Source organism: Emydura macquarii, unplaced genomic scaffold (genome assembly GCF_026122565.2).
Source record: "Emydura macquarii macquarii isolate MOO-44397 ecotype Brisbane River unplaced genomic scaffold, CSIRO-AGI_Emac_v2 contig_968, whole genome shotgun sequence".
Classification (NCBI taxonomy): Eukaryota; Metazoa; Chordata; order Testudines; family Chelidae; genus Emydura; species Emydura macquarii.
In genome coordinates, this window is record NW_027131105.1 from 4,653,503 (window position 1) to 4,677,366 (window position 23,864).

The window sequence follows — 23,864 nt, forward strand, 5'->3', positions numbered from 1 at the left end:
TGCCTTCGATCGCGACGCCCACCGCATGCGCACTTTCCCGGCAGGCTGTTTCACGCATGCGCTGCGGCCGCGGAGCGGAGCCGAGCGGTGGAATCGGTTGCCTGGTTCCCCCGCTCGGCTAATTAGCGAGATTCTCCTTCCCCTCCCCCGCCCGGTCGCGGCGCGCGGAGCGCCCCCCCCCTCGATGGCGGAGGAAGGGAAAGGGGGGTACAGCGGTGAGGGGGCTGTGGCCGAGGAACTCGGAGATGGCGTTCGTGAGGGCGGGGTGGGGAGAGGGTCCTGGGGGCGGGGCTTGTGGCGGGGGCCCTGAGGGGCTGGGGGCTGGTGGGAAGAGGGTTTCAGGGCGGGGCTTGTGGAAGGGGCTTTGGGGGTGGGTTCTGTGGGTCCTCCAGAGTCTCCGGGGTGGGGCCTGTGGGGGGGTGTTCTCTGTTGCCATCTAACTGGGGTCTCCCTATCTCCTGGAGAAGCCTGAGGGGATCCCTGCCCCCATCTCCCAGCCTAGTGTGGGGGCAGGGCAGGGTGCTGCGGGGGATGGGCACAGTGGAAATGCTCCCGGGAGGGGGTGAGCTGGGAGCCCACAGAATGGACTGGGGCGGGGGTGACACCCTGATGGATTTTTTCATCTCTTATTATACCCCATGATGCAGAGCCCATGAGCTGAGCAGGGTCAAAGGCTTACATGTAGGCACTTTGCCGTGTGTCGGGCATTCAAGGAGGGGCGTCTCTGGACAGTGTCTGATGCTCTGTTTTTCTGCACAGAACACGATGATCGTGTGGGCGATGACCGCCTGGGTGGCGGAGGTGGCTTCTCTGGGAGGAGGAAGAAAGGCCGGGGTCCATTCCGAGGCAAGATGTACAGTGAGATGAACCACCGCACGTGGAACCGGGGTGTAGCAGGGCCCAGCCCTTGTGGTCAGCTGGAGGAGGGCGATGGAGATGTTCCCATGAGCGATGCCCATGACAGTGTCCGAGCCAGATAGTGAGTGAGAGGTGCTGTTGGGCATTGTGGTGTGCCAGTGACTCAGGGTGGTGGGATGCCTTCTAGGGGATGCCAGTTTCAGTCAGGCCCCAAGGGGTGGGGAGTGGTTAGCTCAGGGAGGCAGAGTATGGGATATGGGGCCTTTCCCCTCCAGGGAGCACCAGCTCCACTCCAGCCCTTGATTGAGGGGCCGGGGAAGGCTACATTGTTCCTATGCTGGGGATAATTAGGGCCTCTATGTCTGAGGGCTGCTGCAGAGATATCATCCCAATGCAGCCATGACTACAGGGTTCAGTCAGGTGTTTCTGGGTCCCTTAGCTTTCAAAGTATGTGCCTCCCCCCATGTCTTTTCTGCTAAGAGCTCATGCTCCTCCGCTTCACAGCTCTCCCTATGGGCCGCGACTGAGCAGGCGAGGCGATGACTGGCACAACCGGGGCCGGGGAGGTGCCACCAACATCCAGGTCACGGTGAAACGAGAACCTACCACCCAGGACCGGAGTGGCAGTGTCAGCCGCAACAGCAATCGGAAGAGGTGGTTCAAGGTCACAGTGAGTGCCGGAGGGTGAGGGAGGGAGCAGGGAATGTGGCAAAGCCCCTACTCCACAGCCCTGGCACATCCCTTGCCGGTCACCTTGTCGCCCTGCCCCTCTGACTTAGTTTGTGCCTTCACAATGTCCAGCCTGGCTGCCAGGTGTCTGGTGAGCAGGCAGCTCCCTGGGCACAGGGGAGGGACTCTGTTGCTCATTGGTTGATGCTCCTGGTTCCTAGCCCACAGGGCTGCTCCCTGAGACCTCCTTTGGTCCTAGCCCCAAAGTTTGCTGCCAGCTTGTACGCTGTCTTGCAAGTGACTTTTCTTCCTAGATTCCCTATGGAAAGAAGTATGACAAGTCATGGCTTCTGAGCTCCCTCCAGAACTTGTCCAGTGTCCCCTTTACTCCAGTGGAGGTGAGAGTTGCACGTGGATGTCATGCAGGCTGTGGGCAGGGAGACAGAGTCAGGACTCATGATCTCTATCCCTGTTTCTGGGAGAGGGAGGGAGATTTTGGAGTCAGGACTCCTGGGTTCTGTCCCAGTCTCTTAGAGGAGAATGGAGTCTACTGAGTTATAGTGGGAGGGAGGCAGGACGGCTGGGAGCCAGGACTCCTGGGTTCAATTTCTAGTTCTGGGAAGGAAGTGGAAACTTGTGGTTGGAGCAGGGGGCCCTAGGAGTCAGGCCAGACTTCTGGGCTCTTTTCCTGGCTCTGGTACAGGCTTGCTGTGCAATCTTGGGTGAGTCAGTCTGCCTCAGCTTCCCCAGCTATGGAGCTGCAGGGATGGGAGTGCCTGTAGCCAGGTGCAGCTCAGCCAGGTTCTTCCTGCTAGGGCAGGGATACCAGGACTCCCTGATTTGCTTGTCTTCTCCCCTCAGTTCCACTGTGACCAGAGCCGGGCCTACTTCTATGTCGAGGGTCACATGATAGCCAATGCGCTCAAGCAGCTGTCCCGCAAGATCACAGATCGAGAAAACTACAAAGTATGTTCCTCCCCTCCCCTCCCCCCACTGGGCCTAGCACCTAACTGGGGAGGACCCCCAAGGATGAGGGGGCGTGTTATGCCTAGAACTGGCCTTGTGCCTGCCTCTCTCTGAGGGGTTCCGTGGGCAGGGCTAGGTCCTTGCTCTTCCAACTGGATTAGCACAGGAACACATTCTGTGTCCAGTCCCCACATAGCCTGACAGACACCTCTCTGCACTGTGGTCTTCCTTCACCCTCCACCCCCAGTGCCCTGACATGGGCTTCTTGCCCAGTGTTGGCTCCTGCCCCTCTGTGACCCAGCTTGCCTGTGTTCCAGGTGGTGCTAATCGTCAACAGCTCGGCTCCACCCCAGTCTGTCCAGAAGGAGCTGAAACCGGAGGAGATTGAGCAACTCAAGGTGAGTGGTGCAGCGTGGTGCCTTTGCAGGGCAGGTCCATGGCGGGGCGAGAGTGCTTCAAGCCCGCATCAGCTCTGGGGTTTCCTGGTGCACATGGGGTGGGGGTATAGGGGAGAGGAGCTTGCCCCACAGCAGTGGGGCTGGGTAAAACTTGCCCAGGACTGCATCCCATGGCAATCAGGTGAGCTAGCGAGGGGCCTGCCTGCCTGCCTATCCCAGATCCTCCACTGCCAGACTTTGCAGAACAAGTCCCCTCTGACCCAGGGTCTCTATGCTTTCAGGTCACCATGAGTAAGAGATATGACGGCTCCCAGCAGGCCCTGGATCTGAAGAACCTTCGCACGGACCCAGGTGCGTGTACTCCTGGCAGGTGTGGGGGCTGGGACTGGGGAAGCGGTGTTGATGGAGGGGGCGGGGCCAGGGTGTTGGGCACTCAGCCTGTGCATCTCTTCCAGACCTGGTGGCACAGAACATTGATGCGGTGCTGAACCGGCGGAACTGCATGCTGGCCGTGCTGAGGATCATTGAAGAGAACATCCCTGAGGTAAGGATTAGGGATGGTTCCTGGATCCTTGGTCTGGATGCTCGGGGCCCTGCCCACCCCGCTGGGGACAGGGAGCTCTGCCTTGGACTCCTTTGACCCTCTGTCCCCTCTGCAATTGCAGTTGCTCTCATTGAATTTTACTGGCAACAAGCTGTACCAGCTAGATGACTTGGGGGAGCTGGCGCAGAAAGCCACCAATCTCAAGATCCTCAACCTGTCCAGCAATGAGGTAGGCGCTGCCACCATCCCTGGCAAGGCCAGGCCTGGTCCCCCAGGCCTTGTGCTCATGCTGTGCCCCTCTGCTCTTTTTCCTGCCACAGCTGAAGTCTGAGCGTGAACTGGACAAAGTGAAGGGGCTCAAGCTGGAGGAGTTGTGGTTGGATGGGAACCCTTTGTGCAACAATTTCCGGGACCAGTCCACCTATGTCAGGTCAGTGGCAGCCCCTAAGGCCTGTGGATTGCCTGGCCCCACCCACTTGGCCTCTTCTGCCCAGCAGGAGGCAGTGCAGCAGAATGAAGATGCCTTCCCGTTGCTGGGAGCTGGATCCCAGCCCCTCTTGCCAGTGGCCCCAGTGATGGTGTCTGTCTCCCCGTACCTGTCGCTGGTTGTGCTGAGGCTCTGGGCCCCATCGGGTGCTGAAGTGCTGAGTGTCTGATGATGTGGTTTCTATTTCAGCCAGTTTGGAGCCCTGTCCTCTTTCCCCACAATGCACTCCCCTAAAGTAACAGCTAGATTCTGCCTCTACATTCCTCTCCCATCCCCCTCTCCCCATTCCTCCTCCCCATCCTGGGCACCGGGACTCCAGGACGCAAAGCCTCTTCTCCTAGCATCCCTGCTCCCCTGCTGGCCATGAGAGAGCCACTCTTCCCACCTGCTCTCCCCAGTCGCACACAGGGGAGGGGCTTGTTGTCTATGCCTCATGATGGATTTTTAGGGGGCTGCCCCCCATATCGCTGTGCACCAGACACCCACGGAGGTGCTGTGCTTGCTGGTCCCTGCGCCCCGTGTTGGCCCTCAACGATGGCTGGCTAGCCAGAGACGGGTAAGATTCCTCACGGGAGGAACAACCTAAGACAGGCACAGCCGTGCAGTGGCCAAACCAGACCGCATGGCGGTCAGCGCAGAGGGGCCCTTCCTGGTGTCAGGACCTGGCACATGCTGCATTGTTCCTTTGTGCTATCCATGAGCAGCTGCACACAAGCCCATCAGCGGCCCCTGGCCCTGCCACGGCAGCAGGTGTGACTAGGACTGACTCCATGCAGGAGCAGGAGGCCTGGGCTTTTGATCGACCAGAATGCTGTGCTCTCCCAGAGTGAATCTCCCTGGAGCCTCTGCAACACCAGTGCATCTGGGGTAGGAGTGGGGAGCCATGCGGGGAAGGAAGAGGCTATGCCCCTGGGCTCCCGGGCCCCTCTCTCCTGTTCTGTCCTCCTTTCCTCTGTGCCATTGCATCCCTCTCCTCTGCTCTGTCATCCCTGCCCCCGGGTCATGGCGTGGACATTAATTAGATCTGGGCCTTGATGCAGGAAGCTTCCCCCAGCTGTAAGTTGGCTGCAATGACAGCAGGCTTCATGATCAGTGGGAATCCATGTCCTCTCCCCCCACCATCCTGCCCTTGTCTTACCCTCCCCACCCCCACTCTCTCCTCACTGGAGACTAGCCACATAGGTGAGTAAGAGCCAGGTAAGTGTGGAGCCCTTCAGCCATGCGGCACCTGCCCATAGTGTTTCTGGGCCTGTAAATCTGCCAAGGCTCTGAGATCTGGAGGGGGCAGGTACAGTACAACCCTGGTCTCTCCCCTCCTCCCCCCGCCATGATGAAGAATCTTAGGGCATCTGCTCTGTCCCTGACACCCAGCTCCCCAGTGCCAAGTCCCTGCCCTGCTGGGGTGAGAAGGGGGTACTGCATTGGGGAAGGGGAAGTGTGATTGGCACAGGGGCAGCCCCATTCTGTGACCTGCAGAGTCAGTGCCAAGGGCGTGGAGGATGGGCCCAGAGCGGTGGGTGGGATGAGAGAGGGAAGAAGTCCCCCTGGCTGGCCCTGCTGCATCGCTGATTCATGTCCCGTTTTTGACAGCGCCATCCGAGAGCGGTTCCCGAAGCTGCTGCGCCTGGTGAGTGAGTTGTGCTAACCTGGGGCTGCCCTGTTCAGGACCCACCAGCGGGGGCACTCTCTGCTCACTGCTCTCTCTCTCTCTCTCTGCAGGATGGCCACGAGCTCCCCCCTCCCATTGTCTTTGATGTGGAAGCACCCACCACTCTCCCCCCCTGCAAGGTAAAGTGGCTGGGGAGTGGGGGCCTTGAGCTACCGCACTAACCACGCTGCTAGCTGGATGGGCCCAGGGGCCAGGCAAGGGAAAGGCACATTGGGGCGTGGAGAGGAAACGGACTGTGAGCCAGGGCGCTAACTGCTCTGCCACCAGGGCAGGCCCGGGGCTGGGGCTGAGGCAGGGTGTTTTGTGGGGAGGACTCTGAGCAAATGCACTAACTGGCACATTTTCTGACGCACAGGGCAGCTACTTCGGCTCTGATGACCTGAAGATGCTGGTGCTGCGCTTCCTGCAGCAGTAAGTACCTTGGTGTGGGGAGATGAGTCATTGAGGGTTCTAGAAGGGAGGGGGCAGGCGAGTCATGTTCTCCAGAGTCCCGGGCAAGGGCACAGAGTGACCAGGTGTGGGGAGAGCACAGGGGCAGTGATGACGAAGCATTGTCTTAGCAGCACAACCTTCCTTCCTGCTTTGCTAACGCGCTGTCTTCCTGGCAGGTATTACTCTGTCTATGACTCTGGTGACAGGCAGGGGCTGCTGGATGCCTACCACGATGGGGCCTGCTGTTCCCTCAGCATCCCCTTCCTCTCCCAGAACCCCTCCAGGTGCGTTAATCACTGCCTTCCAGGGGGACCACGGGGAACTCGGATGCCTGGGTTCTATCCCTGGCACAGGAGGGTGGTGTGGGGTCTGTGGGTGAGAGGAGGAGGGCTGGGGGTCAGGCTCTTGGGTTCTGTCCTCAGCTATGGGAAGCGAGTGGTGGCTAGTGACTAGAGCAGGGGGCCTGGGAGCCTGGACCCCAGGTTCTATTTCTGGCTCAACCCCAACTCACAGTATGCCACCAGGCAGCTCCCTTCCCCTCTCCATGCCCCATTTCCCCTCTGTTAAATGGGACTCACCCCTCCCCTGCTAGTGGTGTGAGACTCCCTCTGATCCCATTTGTGAAGCTCATGGATGGGCTCAGAGCTGTGGAAGGGAAGAGGGTTTTCATTGCATTTCCTTGTGGGTCTGGTTGGGTGGGAGCTACAGGGCTCTGGGTTCCACTGCCAGCTCCCAGCTACTCACCGGGCATCTCTTCTCAACAGGAGCATCCTGAGTGAATATTTCAAGGGCAGCAGGAATGTGAAGAGACTCAAGGACCCCAGTAAGTGCTTGGGGAGCTGCACCTATCACACTCAAAGCAGCTCTCCCCTCTTGAGTGATCAGTTCTAGATTTCCTCAGACTGAGGCAGCGTTTTTGCACTTGTTACGCTAGGGCAGATTTCCCTGCCCCAGAGCGACCAGCTCAGACTCGGGGCTGGGTTGATGTGCAGGGCAGACTTGAGGGTGGTGGTGCTGTGACTGGGTTGTGAGGCTGTGTGAAGTGTCTCACCTCCCCCTCCTCCCTCCAGGCTTGCGCTTCAAACTGCTCAAGCACACGAGGCTGAACGTGGTGGCCTTCCTCAACGAGCTGCCCAAGACCCAGCATGACATTAACTCCTTTGTGGTGGATGTCTGCGCGCAGACGGTGAGTGGCAGGGTGGGCTGGGCTGTGATGTGAGGTGTGGGGAGGGGGCAAAGAGGGAGTGGCAGGGCAGTGGGAGGTGAAAGCCATTGGGGTTTTGTGGGGGCAGTATAGGGTCATGGGGTTGCCGAGGGGTTGGCAGTGCAGTGATCCCTTCTCTCATATTGCAGAACACCCTACTGTGCTTCGCTGTCCATGGGGTCTTCAAGGAAGGTGAGTGCCAGGAAGCCCCCTACCCTCCATTTCCCTGAGCCCCTCATCTTCCTGCACCTCCCTTTGCTGGGAGCTCCTTGCACCTCTCCTTGCTAAGAGACCCCACACTGCAGAGGCCCCCTCTCCCTATACTCCCTCACTGGGCTCTGTTCTCTGTGTGCAGTGGATGGCAAGTCCCGGGATTTGGTGAGAGGCTTCACCCGCATGTTCATTGCTGTACCCGCTGGCATTACAGGGTAAGTGGGGGAAGGGGAGGTTGGGAACCGGGGGTGGGGGAGGGTGGGGTGGGCAGCAGCTATCCCCTTGGACATAGGGGAGTAGAACAGGCTGGAAGCTGCTTAGGGGGAGGGTCAATAGCCTGTCTCTTCCCTCCCCTTGCCAAGGCTGGGTGTGGAGGGGAGGTGGATGGGATTCCCCCTAGCAGTGCCTCATCTGTCCTGTGTGTATGTGTAGGTAGGTGGAGGGTTGGATGGGGATCTGGGGATCCCCCTAGTTAGTACCTGCTTGTCTCCCCCAAGGTGTGTGCAGAGGGCAGCAGATGGAGATCCTTCTCCCTTCCTCCCAAGGTGTGTGAAGGGGGGATGGGAATCTCCCCATTCCTTTCCCCCTCCCTCTGTGTGGGGGAATCCTCCCAGTGCCCCTCCTCTCCCCTCCAGGCTGCGTGGAGGAAAGATGGGAATCCTGCCTTCTTTCCCCTCACTCCCAGGCTGGGCGTGAGTGGGGGATGGATGGGGATTCCTCCAGTGCCTCACTGTCTCTCTCTCCCCCGCCAGACTGTGCATCGTGAACGACCAGCTGTTTGTGCGCAAAGCAAACACGGAGGAGATCCGCAAGGCCTTTGTGATGCCAGCACCCACACCCTCATCCAGCCCCGTGCCCACGCTATCGGCTGAGCAGCAGGAGATGCTACAGGCCTTCGCCATGCAGTCGGGCATGAACCTCGAGTGGTCCCAAAAGTAAATAGGCCCTCGGGGAGGTTGTGGGGTGGGGCTGATGCTCCCCATGGCCCTTCACTTGCTCACTGACACTCTTCCTCTGCCATAGGTGCCTCCAGGACAACGACTGGGACTACAGCCAGGCAGCCCAGGTGTTCACCCAGCTCAAGGTGAGCCAGTGCCTGGGATCTCCCAGAATTCTTTACTAGAGGGGAGAGGTGAAGAGCCAGGGGCATGTTCATTCCCTATCCGTGGCCTCAGTGCCCAGAGACTAAGGGTGGGATGGGGCCAGGAGCCACCTTGGGTAAGTTGACCCTTCTCTATCCCTACAAGGATCTTGTCTCTTTGGGGCTGCCTTGTCTCAGGGGGCCCAGCTGCATAATTTTCTGTCCCCAGGCACCTCAGGGGTACAGGAAAGGATAGTCTGGTGGAGAAGACACTGGGCATCCTATCCCTGTCTCTGGAAGCAGAGTGGTGTCTAGTGGATTGGTGTGGGGCTGGGAGCTAGGACTCCTGGGTTCTATTCAGACTCTCACGGGGCACGGTGCAATGCCTAGACTCCTAGTGACTGGTTCCTGGCCTCTTTCAGACTGAGGGGAAGATCCCGGAGGTGGCGTTTCTCAAGTGAGCAGCGGATCTCAAGTGAGCAGCAGCCCCGCAGTCCCCCCACCACTGATGTTTTATTTTCCGTGACAGTTTTTGTAAATAAATGAAAGTTGTTTAAAATAACCAAGGTGGGGGCTCATCGCTGGGAGCAACCATGGGGCCTGGACACTGTGGAAGAGGGAGGCCCTGCAGCAGGCCTATGGAAGCCAGGTGGTGATACAGACAGTCCTGGCCGTGCTGCTTCGCTTCAGCGCCAGCGGAACCAAGACTGAGAAGCAGGTGTTTGTGGGGCACCCGGAAGCGTGGAGGAGAGAACCAGGATCCCTTCCCTGGGGCTTTTGGCCTGGGGGAAATGATTTTTTTTTTTTAGTATGTTTTAAAACTAGTCCTAAAAGTGGCTTCAGTAAGCCATGCTGGATGTGCCGCTCACAGCCCCCTCCACCTATGGCTTGTTTCACTTTCCCAGCAGAGGATCCAAATTGTCCTCATACCTCAACCCAGCGATGTTCACAGCCCTCCCATGGATTTGCACTTCTCTTTGGTGAAAGGCAGCTCCAAGGGCCATGGAGATGCAGGCATGCTGAGAGACAGGGGCAGAGCAGCTGCCTGGTCCTGACAGGCCTTTGCCACCTGCTGGCTCCCACCCACGCAGCAGCTGTTGCAATAAGATGGGGCCCAGCCTGCAGCCCCAGGAAGATGACAGGTTTCGCTTAGGGTGTTGAGGGGAGGGTGGGGTTGCCTGGGATCTGGAGCAGTGGGTGTCTTCGGCCAAGGAGCAGTCATTCGTTTCTCCCCCCCACTCCCCAAGCTGGGGCAGAGGAGGGGCCTGCAAGACTCCTGTGTGCTCAGGGTTGCGGGGGAGTGGCAGGCACCAGGAACTCTGCACCCATGAGCCATGGGGCTAGGGGGGCCTTGACCTCACCCTCCTGCAGTTGCCATGGGGGCTGGTGCATCCTTTCCTGCTTGTGCATCTCTGCGGCACTGTCACCCCCAGGTTGTTGGGCTGCAGTAGACGGTGGGGGGCAGCGCTGGGCACCCCGCCCTCTTTCCGTGGCTGTACGTGCTGGCACCCGCGTGTTCAATAAAATGTTTGTTAGAATCTCGGCTGGAGCCTCTGTTGGATGCGCCCCCTCGGCCCCTTCCAGGCCCTCCCCGGGGATCCTCCCTGGCCTGGAGGGGAGGGCGTCCCCCTTCACCCGCCGCGCCCTAAGGGGGAAGGGCCCAGTCTTAGAGGAAGCGAGTCGCCCGCCCTTACAAAGGCGCCGGCTTCCCCCCAACGTCACCGTGGGAGGGGGCGTGGCTACAAGTCCCCCAGAAGCGCCCGCGCTCCCCGGGGCGCGGGGGCCGGGGACGAGATGGTGGGGGCCGGGCCGCTGCGCTGGCTGTGGGGGCTGCGCTGCACGTGGGGGGCGGCGGGACCCTGGGCCCGGATCCGCGGTGCGCGGGGCCTGGCGTCCCCGCTGGATCCGCACGTGACCCGGGACCTGCTGCTGTTCCGGCACGAGCGGCGCCCCTTCTTCCGCCTGCTCGGGCTGTTCTGCGCCAGCCAGTTCGCGTGCTGGGCCGTCCTGGCGCGCTTGGCCTTCAAGGAGCTGCAGCCCGACGGGCGGCCCGCAGGCAGCGCCCGGCCCGCCCTCACCCTGCCCGGCGGCGTCTCGATCAACCTGGTCTCCAGCAAGTGGCGCTACGGATTAACCGTGTCCTGCCTGACCTTCGGTGAGAGCCGGGAGGGGAACCCACCAACCCAGAGCGAGCTCGGGGGGCGAGGACCCCCCAGTCCAGAGGGGGGCAGAGGCTGGGAGGAGGTACCCCGATCTAGAGCAGGCCCTGGAGGGGGGACCAGGAGGAGGGGCCCCTCCATGCAGGAGGAGGGGTGAGGGGGCCAGGGGATCCCTTCTTTCTGGGGAGCCCAGGACTTAGGTGTGGGAGGTGATGACTCCAGTCCTTGGAGGCTGGGGAAGAGATGATCACCCTTGGGGAACCATGAACCAAAGTCACTGGTAATGGGAATTTCTCCCTGTTCCCTGCCTGAACCCGCTCCGCAGGTACCGCTTCTGAAATTCAACAGTAAAGTGCTACTGCGAGATGGGGAGGCTGTACCCCCAACCCTGCTGGTGTCCCTCATTCCTAATCTGCAGTCCCCTGGTATTCCAGCCATGGGCTCCCCCCACTTCTGCCAATGCCCCCCAATCCCAACCCACATCCCCCTCTATCCCAGCCTGGATGTGGTGGATGGCATCTGAGAGTTTCATTTCTCCTCTTTCTCCCCCCACCCCAGGTTCACTGATCGTGGTTGTCTGCTTCATGTTATCACGCCGCTCTGTGGGGCAGATTGTGCTGCGCCAGGGGGGCCGGGATGTGACCCTCAGCACCTACTACCTCTTTGGGCTGAGCTCATCTTTCACAGTGCCCCTGCGCCAGGTCTCCTGCATGGCCCATCGTTCTGAGGTGTCTTCCATTCCTCTTAAGGTCAAGGGGCGACCTTTCTATTTTCTGCTGGACAAGCAGGGCCAGATCTACAATTCCCAGCTCTTCGACCTCACCGTGGGGACTTACAGGAAGCTGTGATGGGGGGAGTGAGTGTCTCCCACTGCTGGAGGATCCTGGAGGGTGGCCGGGACAGGTAGAGAAAAGTCCCCAAATAGGGGGCAATGGACAGTTTCACCCCACCCCCATCCACCTCCTGGCTTTCCCTGAGGACAGCAGGGCCCAGCCTCACTGAAGGGGGCTCTGTGGCCTGGGGGGATGGGGCTTCCATTGTGTGCTTTTGAAATAAAAGTGAAACTGTGGAGCAATTGCTGTGAGCAGGACTTGGGAACTCCCTGCCAGCCAGGGCGGGGGGACAGCAAGCTCTCTGCAGGGCCGGGCAGGTGTTGGTCATATGCTGGGCAGCTGGTGAAGGAGCAATGGGCTGGGAGGGAGGAGGGGGAAACTAGCCTGGATGGGATTAGTGGGCATGGAGAGGTATGTACCATGGTGGGCCTGGGGGCCAGGGGGAGTTCTGGGGGGGGGGGGGGGAACCACGCTGGAGGGTCTGAGCTAGGGCAGCAGGGGAATCTGAGCCTGTGATGCCCCCAGCTGTGAACAGGCTCCAGTGAGACGCACACGCACCCTGCACAGACCACATGGCACCGAGCTTGGGGAAATCAGTTTATGGAGGTGATGTGGTGCTGAGGGGTCCCAGCCCCTCTTCCATCCTCCCCCATAAGTAGCGGGAGCCCTGAGAGTCAGCTCCCCTCGCCTGCATTGTCACTGTCCCCTTCCTCCTCCAGGCTGGGCTGAGTGGGGAGCCCTGGGGGCCAGGCCAGCCCCTGCTCACGAGTGAGGCGCTGCCAGCGGGCATCGTCACTTGGGTGGGTGAGGTAGCGCTGTCCCACGCGGGTCTCTAGCTCCCGCAGGGCCAACCAGGTCTGGAAATCCTGGGGGGGTGGAGACAGCTCATCAATGGGTCTGTTGGTAGTTGCCCGCCCACTGCTAAAGGCCCCTCTCCCAGCCTGAGTGGGGGAGTCACTGGACCCAGGACACAACTGAATTTGTGGGTCAACTAATGAAGAAATGGGAACGGGTGGGGGGGTCAGAGGCTCACACGGAGGGAACTGGAAGGGGACACCGAGCAGAGAACCCTGGACGGCGCCCACTGCTCCCGGCAGGTGTCAAGGGAGCCAGCGGACGCTGCCCAGAGGAACTCTGCCCAGATGCGTGAATGGACAGAGGAACGGAAGGAGGCTCCACAGTCGCAGAGCACCCCCCCAGCCAACCTCCGCTCCCTGGTGTTGTAGATGGCCACTTTGGCCAGGGCTAGGAGGAGGTTGACGAGGAGGTCCTGCGACTTTGTGGGGCCATGGATGGGGTGTGCATATAAGAACAGGTGCGGGGAGAAGCACAGCCAGAACCTCAGCAGGAGGTTCTGGAGGAGCTGTAGTCTGGTGCACTCCAGGTAAATGCGCCAGGGTCTCCCTCACTGCAGAAGGGGCAGGTGTCGGGGAGAGGGGTGAACCGCGCCAAGTACACGCCCCTGTTCATGGCTCTGTGAAGGAGCCGCCAACTGATGTCCACGGGGGGCCGTGGGGTCTCATCAGTGGGAGGAGGGAGGGGTCCAGGCTCCCTTTGGCAGGGATCAGGGATGCCCCATGTGCTGGGGAAGGGAAGAGGTAGGGAGGGGGTTGTGTTAACCATCTACAGTGGGGAGGGGGGCTGGAGACTGGGGTGAAGCTGGGCAGGGGCGAGCAGGGGGCTGTGTCCAGGGGTGGAGGGAGCTTATGTGGAGCCAGAGTGCAGAGGCATGGAAGAGGTATGTGGATTGGGGGAGGGAAGGTACCTGCAGCCAGGGGTGGTTCAGTGCCTTGTCCACACTCAATCGCTTCCTCAGCTTCACCTGCAGCAGGTTGTGGATGAGGCTGACAGCTGGGGGGGGATGAGGGGGTTACATGGGCCAGAACACCCCCCCACCCCCCGATACTCTCCCCAGGGAGCAGAGCCGCTGGCTACCAGTGGCCTGCAACACCCAAACTTCCCAGCGGTGCCTGAGGGCCCCCAGCTGGTCAGAGGGAAGATAGACGGCACCCGTGGTGGGGGAGGTGCCAGCCTAATGCTCTGGATCTGGAGGTGCAGGGACAGTGCAAGGGGGCGTGGGGTTTTGTGGGGGGAGGGAGGGGTCTAACCCTTGAGGGCTGCCAGGGGCACGTGAAGGCCACGTTGGGAGGGTGGGGGGGCTCTCACCCTCGAGGGAGATGCTGGCCCAGGTCTGCCGGGGGTACATGAAGGCTGCATTCTGGATCTGCTCGTTGACATCCTCCTCTTCGTTGAAGGGGAAGGTCCCACTCAGGCTGACGTAGATGATGACGCCCACGGCCCACATGTCCAGGGCACGGTTGTAGCCGTGGTGCTGCAGCACTTCCGGTGCCAGGTACGCCGGGGTCCCCACCACGGAGCGCCGGAACGACGCCGACTCAATGATGCGGGCAAAGCCGAAGTCACAGAGCTTCACCTGAAAGGTGAGGGGTTGGTGGGGGGAACTCGGGGCCTTTCCCTTTAGGGGGGACTGGCTGGCTCGGGCTGGGGAATGGGACACGGGGCGTGAGCGCTGAAGAGGGAAGGGAGAGTGGGTGGGACAAGGCAAGAGCTGGGATGGGTGTTCAGGTGGAGGGGTGAGGAGATGGAACAGGGGGGGCGGTACAGGAGGGAGGAGGGCTGGGGGGGGCTCAGGCGCTGTCCTGGCTGGGGTGGGGGGGAGGCTCAGGTGCTGTCCTACCTGTGGGTAGGACTCATCCGAAGCCAGCAGCACGTTCTCTGGTTTGAGGTCACAGTGCACGATATTCTGGGTGTGCAGGTGACGCAGGGCAGACAGGATCTGCAAGCAAAGGAGGGGTCACAGCCATGTGTGGGGTAGGGGGGGAGGCATGGAGTACCTGCCCGGCCCACACACAGACTGGGTGTGGCATGGGGGCTGTTGCATGCTCACGTGTGCTGGTGAGTGCTGCGTGAGCCGTGACCCAGCCGTGGCCAGGCACCGGGGAGCAGACGGCACACGTGTGTGCGTGGTGATGGGGAGCGTGCGATGATGTCCACAAGGACACAGCGGTGCTGAGCGGCGTGAGAGGTGAGCCCGGGTGTGGCATGCAATGGTGACAAGACCACAGTGGTGGCATGAGCATTTGCACAGTGGGGATGAGCAGCAATTGGAAGCAGTGGGCGAGGGGAGGGCGAGCATGTGCCACGGGAGAGCAGTGCCTGGGGGGGCAGAGAGTGGTGCACTGCGGGGGCAGTGCCGGGGGCGTGCCCATCTTCACAGGTATGGTGAGTGGCATGCAAGCCGTGATCCTGGATGGGATGAGGGGGGGTGCCAGGCTGCAGGGTTTGTTTTGTGAGCCGCTGTGAGGCTGATGGAGGTGGGGCACCCACCTGCGCGATGAGGAACTTGGCAAGGGGCTCGGGCAGCCGTCCACTCTCGCTGGACAGGATCATCTCCAGCATGTCGCCGTGCAGCCGCTCCATCACCACGAAGAGCTGGGTGGGGGCCTCGAACACGCACTCCAGGTGCACCACGCAGGGGCAGTGCAGGCTCTGGCAGGGGAGGGGAAGGAGCTGTCTGAACCGGGATCCTCTCCAGTCTGGGACCCTCTTCTGCCCCCGGGGCATGCACACAGCCGGAGAACCCTGCCCCTAGCTTCGCAGGGCCCTCTCCGGTAGCTGGTGCTGGGCTGCCTTAGAGCTCTCTCCAGGGGGGCAGAGCCCCAGCAAAGCCGCCTGTGTCTTGTGGGAGGGAGCAAGGCCTGTCCAGCCATTGCCATCCTTTTTCCCCCACCATGGGCAGAGACAGCCAGACCCATCCGTGGAGGAGACCTCCGGGTCCTTGAGTGCGGCCCCTCCCCATCCCACATGGGAGTCCCCATATCCCCCATCCACTGGGCCCACACAACCCCTCCTTCCACCATGACCTTCCCCAGGGTCTTTGTGTCTCCCACCCCCGGGGGCTCACCTGCAGAATGGAGACCTCATTGCGGAGCTGACTTTCCTGCCGGGGGGGGAAGCGCAGCTTGTTGATGACTTTGATGGCCACATCCCGGCCAGATTTCCTGTGTTTCCCTGGGGGGCAGAGCAGGACGTCAGGGCTGAGGCGGAGATGTGCGATGGCACACTGTAGGTGAGCTGTGCTCCTGGAAGCACGGCAGCGCTGGGATGGGCACAGCTGTGGTGGCAGGGGAGCTGGAGTGAACACGTGTGTCAGGGGGAGGGGGCACCTGCAAGCTGGGATCTCCGAGTGCACAAGGGGGAGGGATCAGCACAGAGGGAGGGGGAGTTATTGAGGGACATGGGAGGGAGGGCACCTACCGCCATACACCACCCCGAACTGCCCAGCGCCCAGCACCTCGTCAGGGAAGATCTGGTAGGAACGGCTGATGTCCTGGGGTGGGAGACAAGGACAGGATCGGGGGGGTTGAAACGTGCCTGCTGGGGGTGAATCCCTGACAAGCCAGGCCTAATGGTCCAGCTATTGCCATGCCCGCCACCAGCCCCCATGCCTGGCTTCCTCACCCCAGCACCAGCCCCCATGTTGTTCATCATCCCCTTCCCCTGCCCTGTACCAGACCGTGCACTCCTCCACCCCCAGGGTTCCCCAGCCTCCAGTTCCATCATCTCCACCTCACCGTCTCGGCTGGGGACTCGTCAGAATCTCCAGAGACAAGACCTAAAGGAGACATGAGCAGAACTCAGCCCAGCTGGGACTGGCACATGCAGACCCACCGCCCCATTCTCCTGGGAGTGAGACACAGCCACCTCTGGGGCACCGGGGATGTTTATGCAGGGATCCTCTCCTGGCCCTGAGATGCATCTGTCTGTAGGGTGGGGCACAGGGTCTGTTGATACAGGGGTCCTTCGCCAAGCACTGAGATGCTGCTGGCAGTGGGATGTGGCACAAGGGCTGTTAACACAGGGAATCTCTTTCCCAGCACTGAGATGTGGCTGCTCGGGTGGGGTGTAGGGGCTGTTTATACAGGGATTGCTGGCCCAGTATTGAGATGCAGCTGGCTCTGGGGTGGGGTGCAGAGCTGCCTATACAGGGATCCCCATGCTACTCACTGGAATCCTGGCCAAAGCCCTCAGGCTCAGGGTTCACGGGCCATAGGGCCTGGCAGATGGCCCTGGCCCACACCTGCCCTGGCTCCTGCTCATTGCTGTGCTCGCCCACGTAGTACACCAGGGCCTCCGTCACCAGCTCAAAGCAGGGGGGGCTCCTGCTCGGGTCTAGGGGTGCCAGCCCCTCCCAGGGGCGGATCTGGAGTATCTCGGACAGCGGCAGCTCCTGCAGGAAGAGCAAGACCATGGGGCAGTGACGGGCTCCTCTGCGGTGAGGAGTGTGGGGGGGTCCTGCAGGGAGAGCACAGGCTGTGTTGGGGTGGGGACAGGGAGTGGGGGGCCTCTCACCTTGTAGAACTTGCCTCCGCTTTCACAGTGGAAGAGACTCAGGCTCTTGCTGTCCAGCACCCAGTAATGGCGTTTTCTCTGGGGGCACAGAGATGTTATCGGGGGAGGCACCAGCCCAGCCCATACCAAACTCCCCCGAGACACCCTGACCCAAACCTCTGCTGTCCCCCACCCATGACCCAACATTGCCCTGACATGAACCTCTGGCCAATAATCCCCCTTGCCGGCTCCCCACATAACCAGCCCTGACCCTCTTCCCCCCACAGCCGTCCCCCTCCGGTCTGTGCCTCCATCCCCTGATCGCCAGCGGCACCCCCCCATCCCTAATCCTTGCTTTCCATTCACCTGTGACTCCACCTCCCCGTTCCAGCCTGCCTGAGGCTCCACCCCCGACCCTCCTGTAACCGCACCCTCTGTGCCCAGCCCCGGGTTTGCACTCACTCACCATGGGGTCCCTGCTGGTGAAGTGCACCATCCATCCCTCCAGCAGGGTGGCGCTGCGCCGCCTCTTGGTGTGCCGGCACGACTGCACCACCCGCATCAAGGGGATGTAGCTGCTGAAGCAGGGGCTGGCGCCAGGAGAGACAGGGACTCAGATACGGGACTCCCCAGCCCCCAACCGGCTCCCTGAGGTCAGAACTCCTGGGTTCTACTCCCCCTCTCTGGGAGGGGAGTGATGTCTAGTAGTTAGAGCAGGGATTGGGAGCCAAGGGTCCTGGGTTCATTGACCCCAGGGGTGATCCCCTCGGTGTTCTGTACTATGGAGCGGCGGGCCCAGGGGCCTTACCTGCACACCTGTCCCTAGGGGCCTTACCTGAGGCTGGTATGCAGCTCTGCCTCTGGGGTCCCAGAGTTGGGCTCCATCTCCTCCTCCGCCAGCCCGTCCGCACTGGTGCCCTCCCCATCACCGTCCGCCTCCCCTTCCCCTAGCTCTGGCTTGCTGGAAGGGCACTCGCCCTCTGTGCGGGTGAAGAGAGAGTGTGAATTCCCGGCCGGCCGTGCAGGAAGCGGGGTAATGCAGGGGGGTATCGGGATTAGAGCGGGGCCCATCCTTCTGGCACCCATGGGCACCGGGCGCCCCCAGCCCCCCAGGAGGGCGGGAAGATTGGGTCTGGACTTTTTGTGCTTCCTGGGAAAGAGGAGATGCAGCAAGAGGATGGAGCCGGGGCTCCTTCAACTGCCAGGGGGAGTGATGCTCTTTAGCCTCCCTGGGTAAGAGCTCAGGGCAAGGGTGGGACACGTCTCGGAGGAGGGGAGCGTGTGTAGAGCTGGGGCATGGGGGGCGAGCACGAGGCTGGGCGCAGCGGCTCTCCCTAGGAAGGTGCTGGTTGCCCCCTGGTGGGGAGTCAGGACTCCTGGGTCTATCCCCAGCGCAGGCAAGGGTGGGGCTTCTGGCCTAGCCAAGCCTGGAGCAGTGGGAACCTCAGCAGGCAGGGTCACAGCTGGGCTGTGCCCAGTGCATTGTGGGATAGCAGCAGAGGGGCATGGCATTCCCAGGGGGTTAGCTCTGGTGGGAGGAGGGGGATGTGCCAGGTTTCCCCAGTGGGCAAGCTAAGGTGGGGACCAGGAATGGGGTGGTGCTGGGGATGTGTCCCCCCCTCTCCCTGCCCCATGCGGCCCCATCCTTACCTGCCGTGCCAGGGGCCAGGCCCTCCCCCACGCACTCATCCGGCACGAACTGCTCGCAGCGCTTGTGGCAGTTGAATTTACAGTCTGTGGGGGGAGCAGAGAGAGACCGTAGTGTTAGGACAGCCAGCGTGCCAGCCAGGATCCAGCGCTTCCCTTCCTGCTGGGGTCCCCGGAACAGTGGGGCTGGGTGTTAGGCCCCAGATCCCCCGGCCCTCAAAGCAATTGGCTTAGGGCTCCGAAGGTCTTCTCCATTTGTACCCGTGATGTGGGCTCCCCTGGCCTGTGCGACCATTTCTGCTGGTCCCCTGTCAGCCCCAGATGGGTGGGGAGAAGCCACGGAGACTGGGACTCCCAGCACTCTGTACAGGGTTCTCTCGACCAGGGGCCCCCTGTGAATGCAGCCTGCCTGGGCTGGTGGACAGCAGTTAAAGGGGGCAGCTCCCTGGGGTAGGGAAATGAGGGGGGTGGTTGCTGGGACATGCCATCAGGAGCTTCCAGTGCTGAATGGGGAAGCAAGGGCAGTAGAGCCTTGAAGCTGGACTGCCAGGGCCTATACCCCAGTGCGGCCTCAGTGACCCTGAGGTCAACCCCCCTCAGTCCTGGCAGGGTTCCAGCCTGCAATCAGGCCCCTCACCCCAATCCTGGCAGGGTTCCAGCCCGGGGTCAGCCCTGTACCCCGATGCGCCACGTGGTCCCAGCTGGAGGTACCTTTGCACTGCAGCCCCTGGCGGAAGAGTCCCTTGAGCAGGCGCTTGCAGTGCTGGCACACGGTTGGGCGGGTGTATGAGTGGACCTGGAAGGTGTGTGGCACCTTGACCCGGTTCAGATCCATCCAGTCCTTCCAGAGTGGGCGGCCCATCAGCGCAGGACCCTGCGCCCGTTGGCTCCACTTCCAGTGACTGATCTGCAGGGGACCCAACGAACGGATGCTAGAGCGTGGTGAGTGTCCCCGCCCACCCCCCAACTCCGCACTGTCCCTGTCCCTCGCTGCTCCCCACTTTCCAGGGCCTGGCCAAGTTGTCAGCCACCCCCGATTCTGATCTCTCCTGGGTCTCTGCCTGACCTTCCCTATCCCATCCCATCTAGCCACCACTGCAGGGGGCTGGGAACCAGGACTCCTGGGTTCTCTCCCTACTCTGGGCGGGGAGTGGGTCTAGTGTTTAGAGCAGACATCCTACTCCTTTGCAGGTCCTTGACCTTCCCAACACCCAAGGGCCACCCCTCTGGAATCCTTGCCCCCAGCGGTGTGGGTCCCGGCTCCTACCTCCTCCAGGCTGCCCCCTACATTCTGGCCAAGGCCAGAAAGCTTGGGGCTGGTGGTAGCACCCAGTGAGCGACTGGCCAGCTGGCTCCTCATCACACCGCGGCAGTTGTTGGGGATCTTGAAGGCGCAGCGCTTGTGATAGTTCAGCCTGCAACCTGGGGGGAGGGGAGAGTGAGGTAGGGAACAGGACTGACCCACTGCCAGCTCTGGAATGGGGAGAGCAGGGTCCCCTGGCCATTGGGACTCCTGGAAATTGGGCAGGCCTGGAAGGAGGGGGCTATTGGGGCCCAAAGAACTGAGCAGACCAGGTAGGCCTGGGGAGAGGGGGGATGAGGGCCAAAGGGACCCAGGAGTCCTGGAGGGAGAGTACTCGTAGTCGTGCCCAGTGGGACCCAGGAGATGAGGTCAAGTGCAGAAATGGGGTGGGGTGTATGGGCACCAGAGGGACCTAGGAGACCAGTCTGGGCCAGGCTGTGTGTGTTGGGGTCAGGAGGGAGATAGGGTAGGTCAGGTGGAGGGGGAGGGATGGACACAGATTGCTTCATACCTTGACACTTTAATCCTTGGCGCACCAGACCCCAGAGCATCTCCCCGCAGTAGTCACAGAAAGCTGGGGACTTGTAGGAGTGAACAAGCAGCACATGGGGCCGGATAATGAAATCCAGGGAAACTGAGGCTGCGGGGACAGAGCAGAGTGAGCAGGGGGTGGGTTTGGTAGCGGGTAGCAGGTATGGGAGTCTGGGGCCTGCCCCTCCATGGGGTGCTGGCTCAGATCTGCCCCCATGGCAGGGGGACTGGCTGGGTGGGATGGGAGAATGGGACATGGGGCCTTTTCCCTCTAAGGGGCACCAGTTCCGATCCACCCTAGGGTGGGGTGGGGCAGGGAGGGGAATCTGAGGCCTTTCCCCTCTAGGCCTTGCTTGGCATTCACAGGACCTGGTGCCTAAGAAGTATCTCACCCGACAGCACGACCTCAATCAGGTCCCCAGCATGTGCGACGTCACCGGGCCCCAGGTGCTCCAGCACGTTCTCTGACGCGGCATCATGCCGGAACAGCAGGATCTTCTCCGACACCCCCAGGAAGCCGTATTCAGGGAACTCGGGGAGAGACAGCATTAGAACCCAGGCCTCCTGGCCCGCACTAACCATTAAACCCCACTCCCCTCCCTGAGCCAGGCATAGAAGCCAGGACTCTTTCTGGGGAATTATGGGGGAGCCAGACAGTAACGTCTGCCACCCCATCAGAACCTCCTTCACCCAGTGCTGAGAGGCAGCTCCTGGGCTGGGGCGCAGGGGCTGTTTATACAGGGATCCCTCATCTAGCACTGAGATGCAGCCACCTCTTGGGTGGGCCGCGCAGGTTGTTTTTACAGGGCTAGCTGTATGAGACTCCCCGCCTCTGCAACAAGGCAACCCCCCCCAGCAATGCAGTAAGTGAGCAGGGAGCGGAAACAAATGAGCTGCTCTGCTGGTTGGGGCGGTTTCCTCTGTCTGGGGGACCGGGGAGAGAGCAGGCCCTCAGAGCACCAGTAGGAAGGACAAGGTATGGCTGACCCCAGCCGCAGTGGAAAGATTGACTCAGCAATGGCTGCTGCAGCGCCCCCACCTACCCGTGTGCTTCCTTGACCACTGTGCTGTGCTGACATGCCTGTGATGGGAACTGGGGGGAACGAAGGGGGGGCAGAGGGAATGTGTGGGAGCCAGGGGCCTTTAGAATAGCCTCCCTCCTGTGAAGGAGATAGTGCAGGTCTGCAGCAGGGGTGTAGCCCCAGGAGTCCTGGCTTAGGCCCCCCCTCCACAATATTAAGGGTGTCCCCTCTCCGGCCCTGGACTGGGGCTCTATATCCCCCCGTCCATCCTATGCCTGGGTCACGTCAGCATCCCTCCACCTTGAATCCTATCTGTAGGTACCCATGTGAGATCAGACGCCTGCCCCACCCCGTGCACCCCCCCCTGCTCTCCCACGGGTGCTATCCAGGAGCTCTGCGTGCCATGAGGTTCCCCAGTGAGGAAGCCCCCCGCAACCTGCCAGTCCTGCACTGCCCATCTGCCAGCCTACCACGGGGCACTGCAGTCTCCAGCACAGTGTTTCCCCTAGGCTGCGTTTCATTTCATCTGTCTCAGGAGAACAGCAAATCAATCTCCAGGCATCAAGAGGGGAGGTGGAACAGTGGTTGGAGGGGCGGGGGGCAGCATGCCCGGGTTCTATTCCTAGCCCAGGGAGGGGAGTGAAGTCTAGTGGTTAGAACAGGGGAGGTGCTGGAAGGCAGGACCCTTGGATACAAGGGAGTAATGCTCAGTGGTTAGAGCGTGGAGGGTGGGCGCCAGGACTCGGGTTCTATTCCTGGCTCTGGGAGGGGAGTGGGGACTAACGGTTAGAGCAGCGGGGGCTGGACAGCAGGACTTTGCTGGGTTCCAGTGCTGCTCCCCCACTAGTTGAACCCCACATTCCCAACACGACGCAGGCAATGAGCAAACCGCAGAGTGGTGAGTGTGGCGTGATCCTCCTTGGTGTCTCAGTGACCCTCCGTGGGCATCTGAACGCGGCCCTTGTGCTTCCTTCTGGGGACCCTTTCCCATCCCTGCACGCTGGCTCCTGGCCCCTTCGCCTGCTCTCCCCGCCTCGACACCCCTCCAGCTTGAGCCCATTACCTTCCTCTCCACCAGCTTCACTGCCAGGTGCTGGAGGTGCCTGTAACCCAGCTCCTCGGGGGGCAGCATGTACGCCTCTCGGGACAACCCAATCTGCAGGCGCACGGACACCGTGCCCAGGGCCTGGCACTCCAGAGCCATGGGCAGCAGCAGGTGCCTGGGAAAGATGGATCTTGTGCTGGATCCACACCCTCAGGGGACACCTCCTGAAGATCTCACATGAGGATGAGGCAGGGCAGGAGACAGGAGAGCGAGGGGTCCCGTCTTGCTCCCCCTCACAGTCCCCACGCTGGCTCCCTGCACCACCCGCCCCACGGCTCCTCTGAGCTGCAGGAAATGCAGTGTTAACTCTCTGCTCCCCGAGGGACGGAGCTGTCCGCTGGTAATGATGAGTGCAGGCAGCGTAGCTGGTGGGTTAGCGAAGGGAGGGTGGGGAGCCAGGACTCCTGGGTTGTTCTGTCCCCAGCTGTGGGGGGAGAGAGGGAGAGGGAGAGGGGTCTAGTGAGTTAGATGGGGTGGGGGAGGGTTGGGACCCAGGACTTTTGAGTCCTAGTCGCATCTCTGCTAGTGTTAATAATGGCATTTCTGTGGTGTTCCCCCACCTACACAACATCCAGATGCTAATGACTTACTCCGAGTTTGGGTCCTGGTGAAGGGGGCTCAGCCGGTGAGATGGGGGTGCTGGACATGGTGTGTCATTTAACTCCACCCCCAATGACTTTAATTCATGGCACTCCTGTGACCCCCTGACGCCTGGGATCAATCGAGAGTCACTCATTGACTGCAATGGATCAGGGCCCGATTCTGATTTCAGATCCCCTGGGTGAAACTGGAGTCACCCCCTCCCCAACTGGCATCCGAGCCAGCTCCTGCTCTCCACGCACGTCACTGGACCTGTCCTGTCACTGCTCCCAGCTGGGTGTAGCGAGGGTCGGCAGCCCCAGGGCAGTGGGGATGGGCTGGAGTTGTCCTACTCGGACCCAGGTTAGGTTCTCTGGGTGAACAGCCCAAATTCAGCGGAGGGGAGGGGAGGGGGGATAGGACCCATCATCCCAGTGTGAGGGACCTCATAGCAGGGGGGAGTGGAAGTCAAAGCACCAGGGGCTATAGTGCCCCCCACTCCTGCTCTACACACTCCTGGCCCCCACCCCCGGCCCACTCTGCAAACTCCCTGCCCTACTCCTCCACACAGACCCCCCCCCCCATCCTGGGCCTCCTGACACCCCCTCACCCCCACCCTGGGCCTTGACACCCCAGACTGCTAAGCTCTGCCCCCGCCTGCCTTTCCACAGACCCCCTGCCTCCCTCCACCTCCTACTCTGCACTCTCCTCAGAGCTCCCCCATCCCCAACTCCTCCCTACAGCCTTAGGCCCCCCCAGACTGTGCTTTGTCCCTCAACTCCTTCCTGGGGCCCAACCCAGACTCCCACCAT

At 61.4% G+C, this 23,864-nt stretch overlaps 3 protein-coding genes across 5 annotated transcripts; 2 read left to right on the forward strand and 1 right to left on the reverse strand.

Annotated features, from left to right (window-relative positions):
* The first annotated feature begins 11 nt into the window (after nt 1-11).
* Nucleotides 12-10,034, forward strand: NXF1 (nuclear RNA export factor 1). Of its 3 annotated transcripts, none has more exons than XM_067543871.1 (22): nt 12-215; nt 760-979; nt 1,363-1,528; nt 1,842-1,925; nt 2,389-2,493; nt 2,811-2,891; nt 3,173-3,242; nt 3,347-3,435; nt 3,557-3,664; nt 3,756-3,865; nt 5,513-5,549; nt 5,642-5,710; nt 5,947-6,002; nt 6,200-6,307; nt 6,788-6,846; nt 7,094-7,209; nt 7,377-7,419; nt 7,583-7,655; nt 7,938-7,985; nt 8,193-8,375; nt 8,464-8,524; nt 8,944-10,034. In XM_067543871.1, the coding sequence occupies exons 1-22, from the start codon at nt 26-28 to the stop codon at nt 8,980-8,982; spliced, it is 2,115 nt and encodes a 704-aa protein (XP_067399972.1). In that variant the 5' UTR covers nt 12-25; the 3' UTR covers nt 8,983-10,034. The 3 variants fall into 3 exon arrangements, with proteins under 3 accessions (XP_067399972.1, XP_067399974.1, XP_067399973.1); XM_067543873.1 differs by having other exon boundaries at nt 760-853; XM_067543872.1 differs by lacking the exon at nt 7,938-7,985.
* Nucleotides 10,035-10,081: 47 nt separating this feature from the next.
* TMEM223 (transmembrane protein 223) lies at nt 10,082-11,755 on the forward strand. The gene is made up of 2 exons (XM_067543874.1): nt 10,082-10,676; nt 11,239-11,755. The coding sequence occupies exons 1-2, from the start codon at nt 10,082-10,084 to the stop codon at nt 11,526-11,528; spliced, it is 885 nt and encodes a 294-aa protein (XP_067399975.1). The 3' UTR covers nt 11,529-11,755.
* Nucleotides 11,743-22,657, reverse strand: LOC137150146 (serine/threonine-protein kinase D3-like). The gene is made up of 18 exons (XM_067543870.1): nt 22,432-22,657; nt 20,739-20,877; nt 20,327-20,455; nt 19,780-19,934; nt 19,224-19,419; nt 18,516-18,599; nt 17,701-17,845; nt 17,332-17,455; nt 16,887-16,964; nt 16,542-16,764; nt 16,109-16,149; nt 15,792-15,864; nt 15,439-15,545; nt 14,862-15,023; nt 14,212-14,310; nt 13,680-13,947; nt 13,279-13,364; nt 11,743-12,379 (listed from the first exon to the last, which is right to left on the reverse strand). The coding sequence occupies exons 1-18, from the start codon at nt 22,570-22,572 to the stop codon at nt 12,188-12,190; spliced, it is 2,442 nt and encodes an 813-aa protein (XP_067399971.1). The 5' UTR covers nt 22,573-22,657; the 3' UTR covers nt 11,743-12,187.
* Nucleotides 22,658-23,864: the final 1,207 nt, after the last annotated feature.

Coding starts and splice junctions, on each gene's coding strand:
- NXF1 (XM_067543871.1), top strand. CDS start 26: ATGCGCACTTTCCCGGCAGGCTGTTTCACGCATGCGCTGCGGCCGCGG. Junction 3,243..3,346: donor GAACCTTCGCACGGACCCAG/GTGCGTGTACTC, acceptor CATCTCTTCCAG/ACCTGGTGGCACAGAACATT. Junction 6,308..6,787: donor CTCTCCCAGAACCCCTCCAG/GTGCGTTAATCA, acceptor TCTTCTCAACAG/GAGCATCCTGAGTGAATATT.
- TMEM223 (XM_067543874.1), top strand. CDS start 10,082: ATGCGCCCCCTCGGCCCCTTCCAGGCCCTCCCCGGGGATCCTCCCTGG. Junction 10,677..11,238: donor CGTGTCCTGCCTGACCTTCG/GTGAGAGCCGGG, acceptor CCCCCACCCCAG/GTTCACTGATCGTGGTTGTC.
- LOC137150146 (XM_067543870.1), bottom strand. CDS start 22,572: ATGGCTCTGGAGTGCCAGGCCCTGGGCACGGTGTCCGTGCGCCTGCAG. Junction 19,935..20,326: donor CCAAGGATTAAAGTGTCAAG/GTATGAAGCAAT, acceptor CCCTCCCCCCAG/GTTGCAGGCTGAACTATCAC. Junction 15,024..15,438: donor ATGAGGTCTCCATTCTGCAG/GTGAGCCCCCGG, acceptor CTCCCCTGCCAG/AGCCTGCACTGCCCCTGCGT.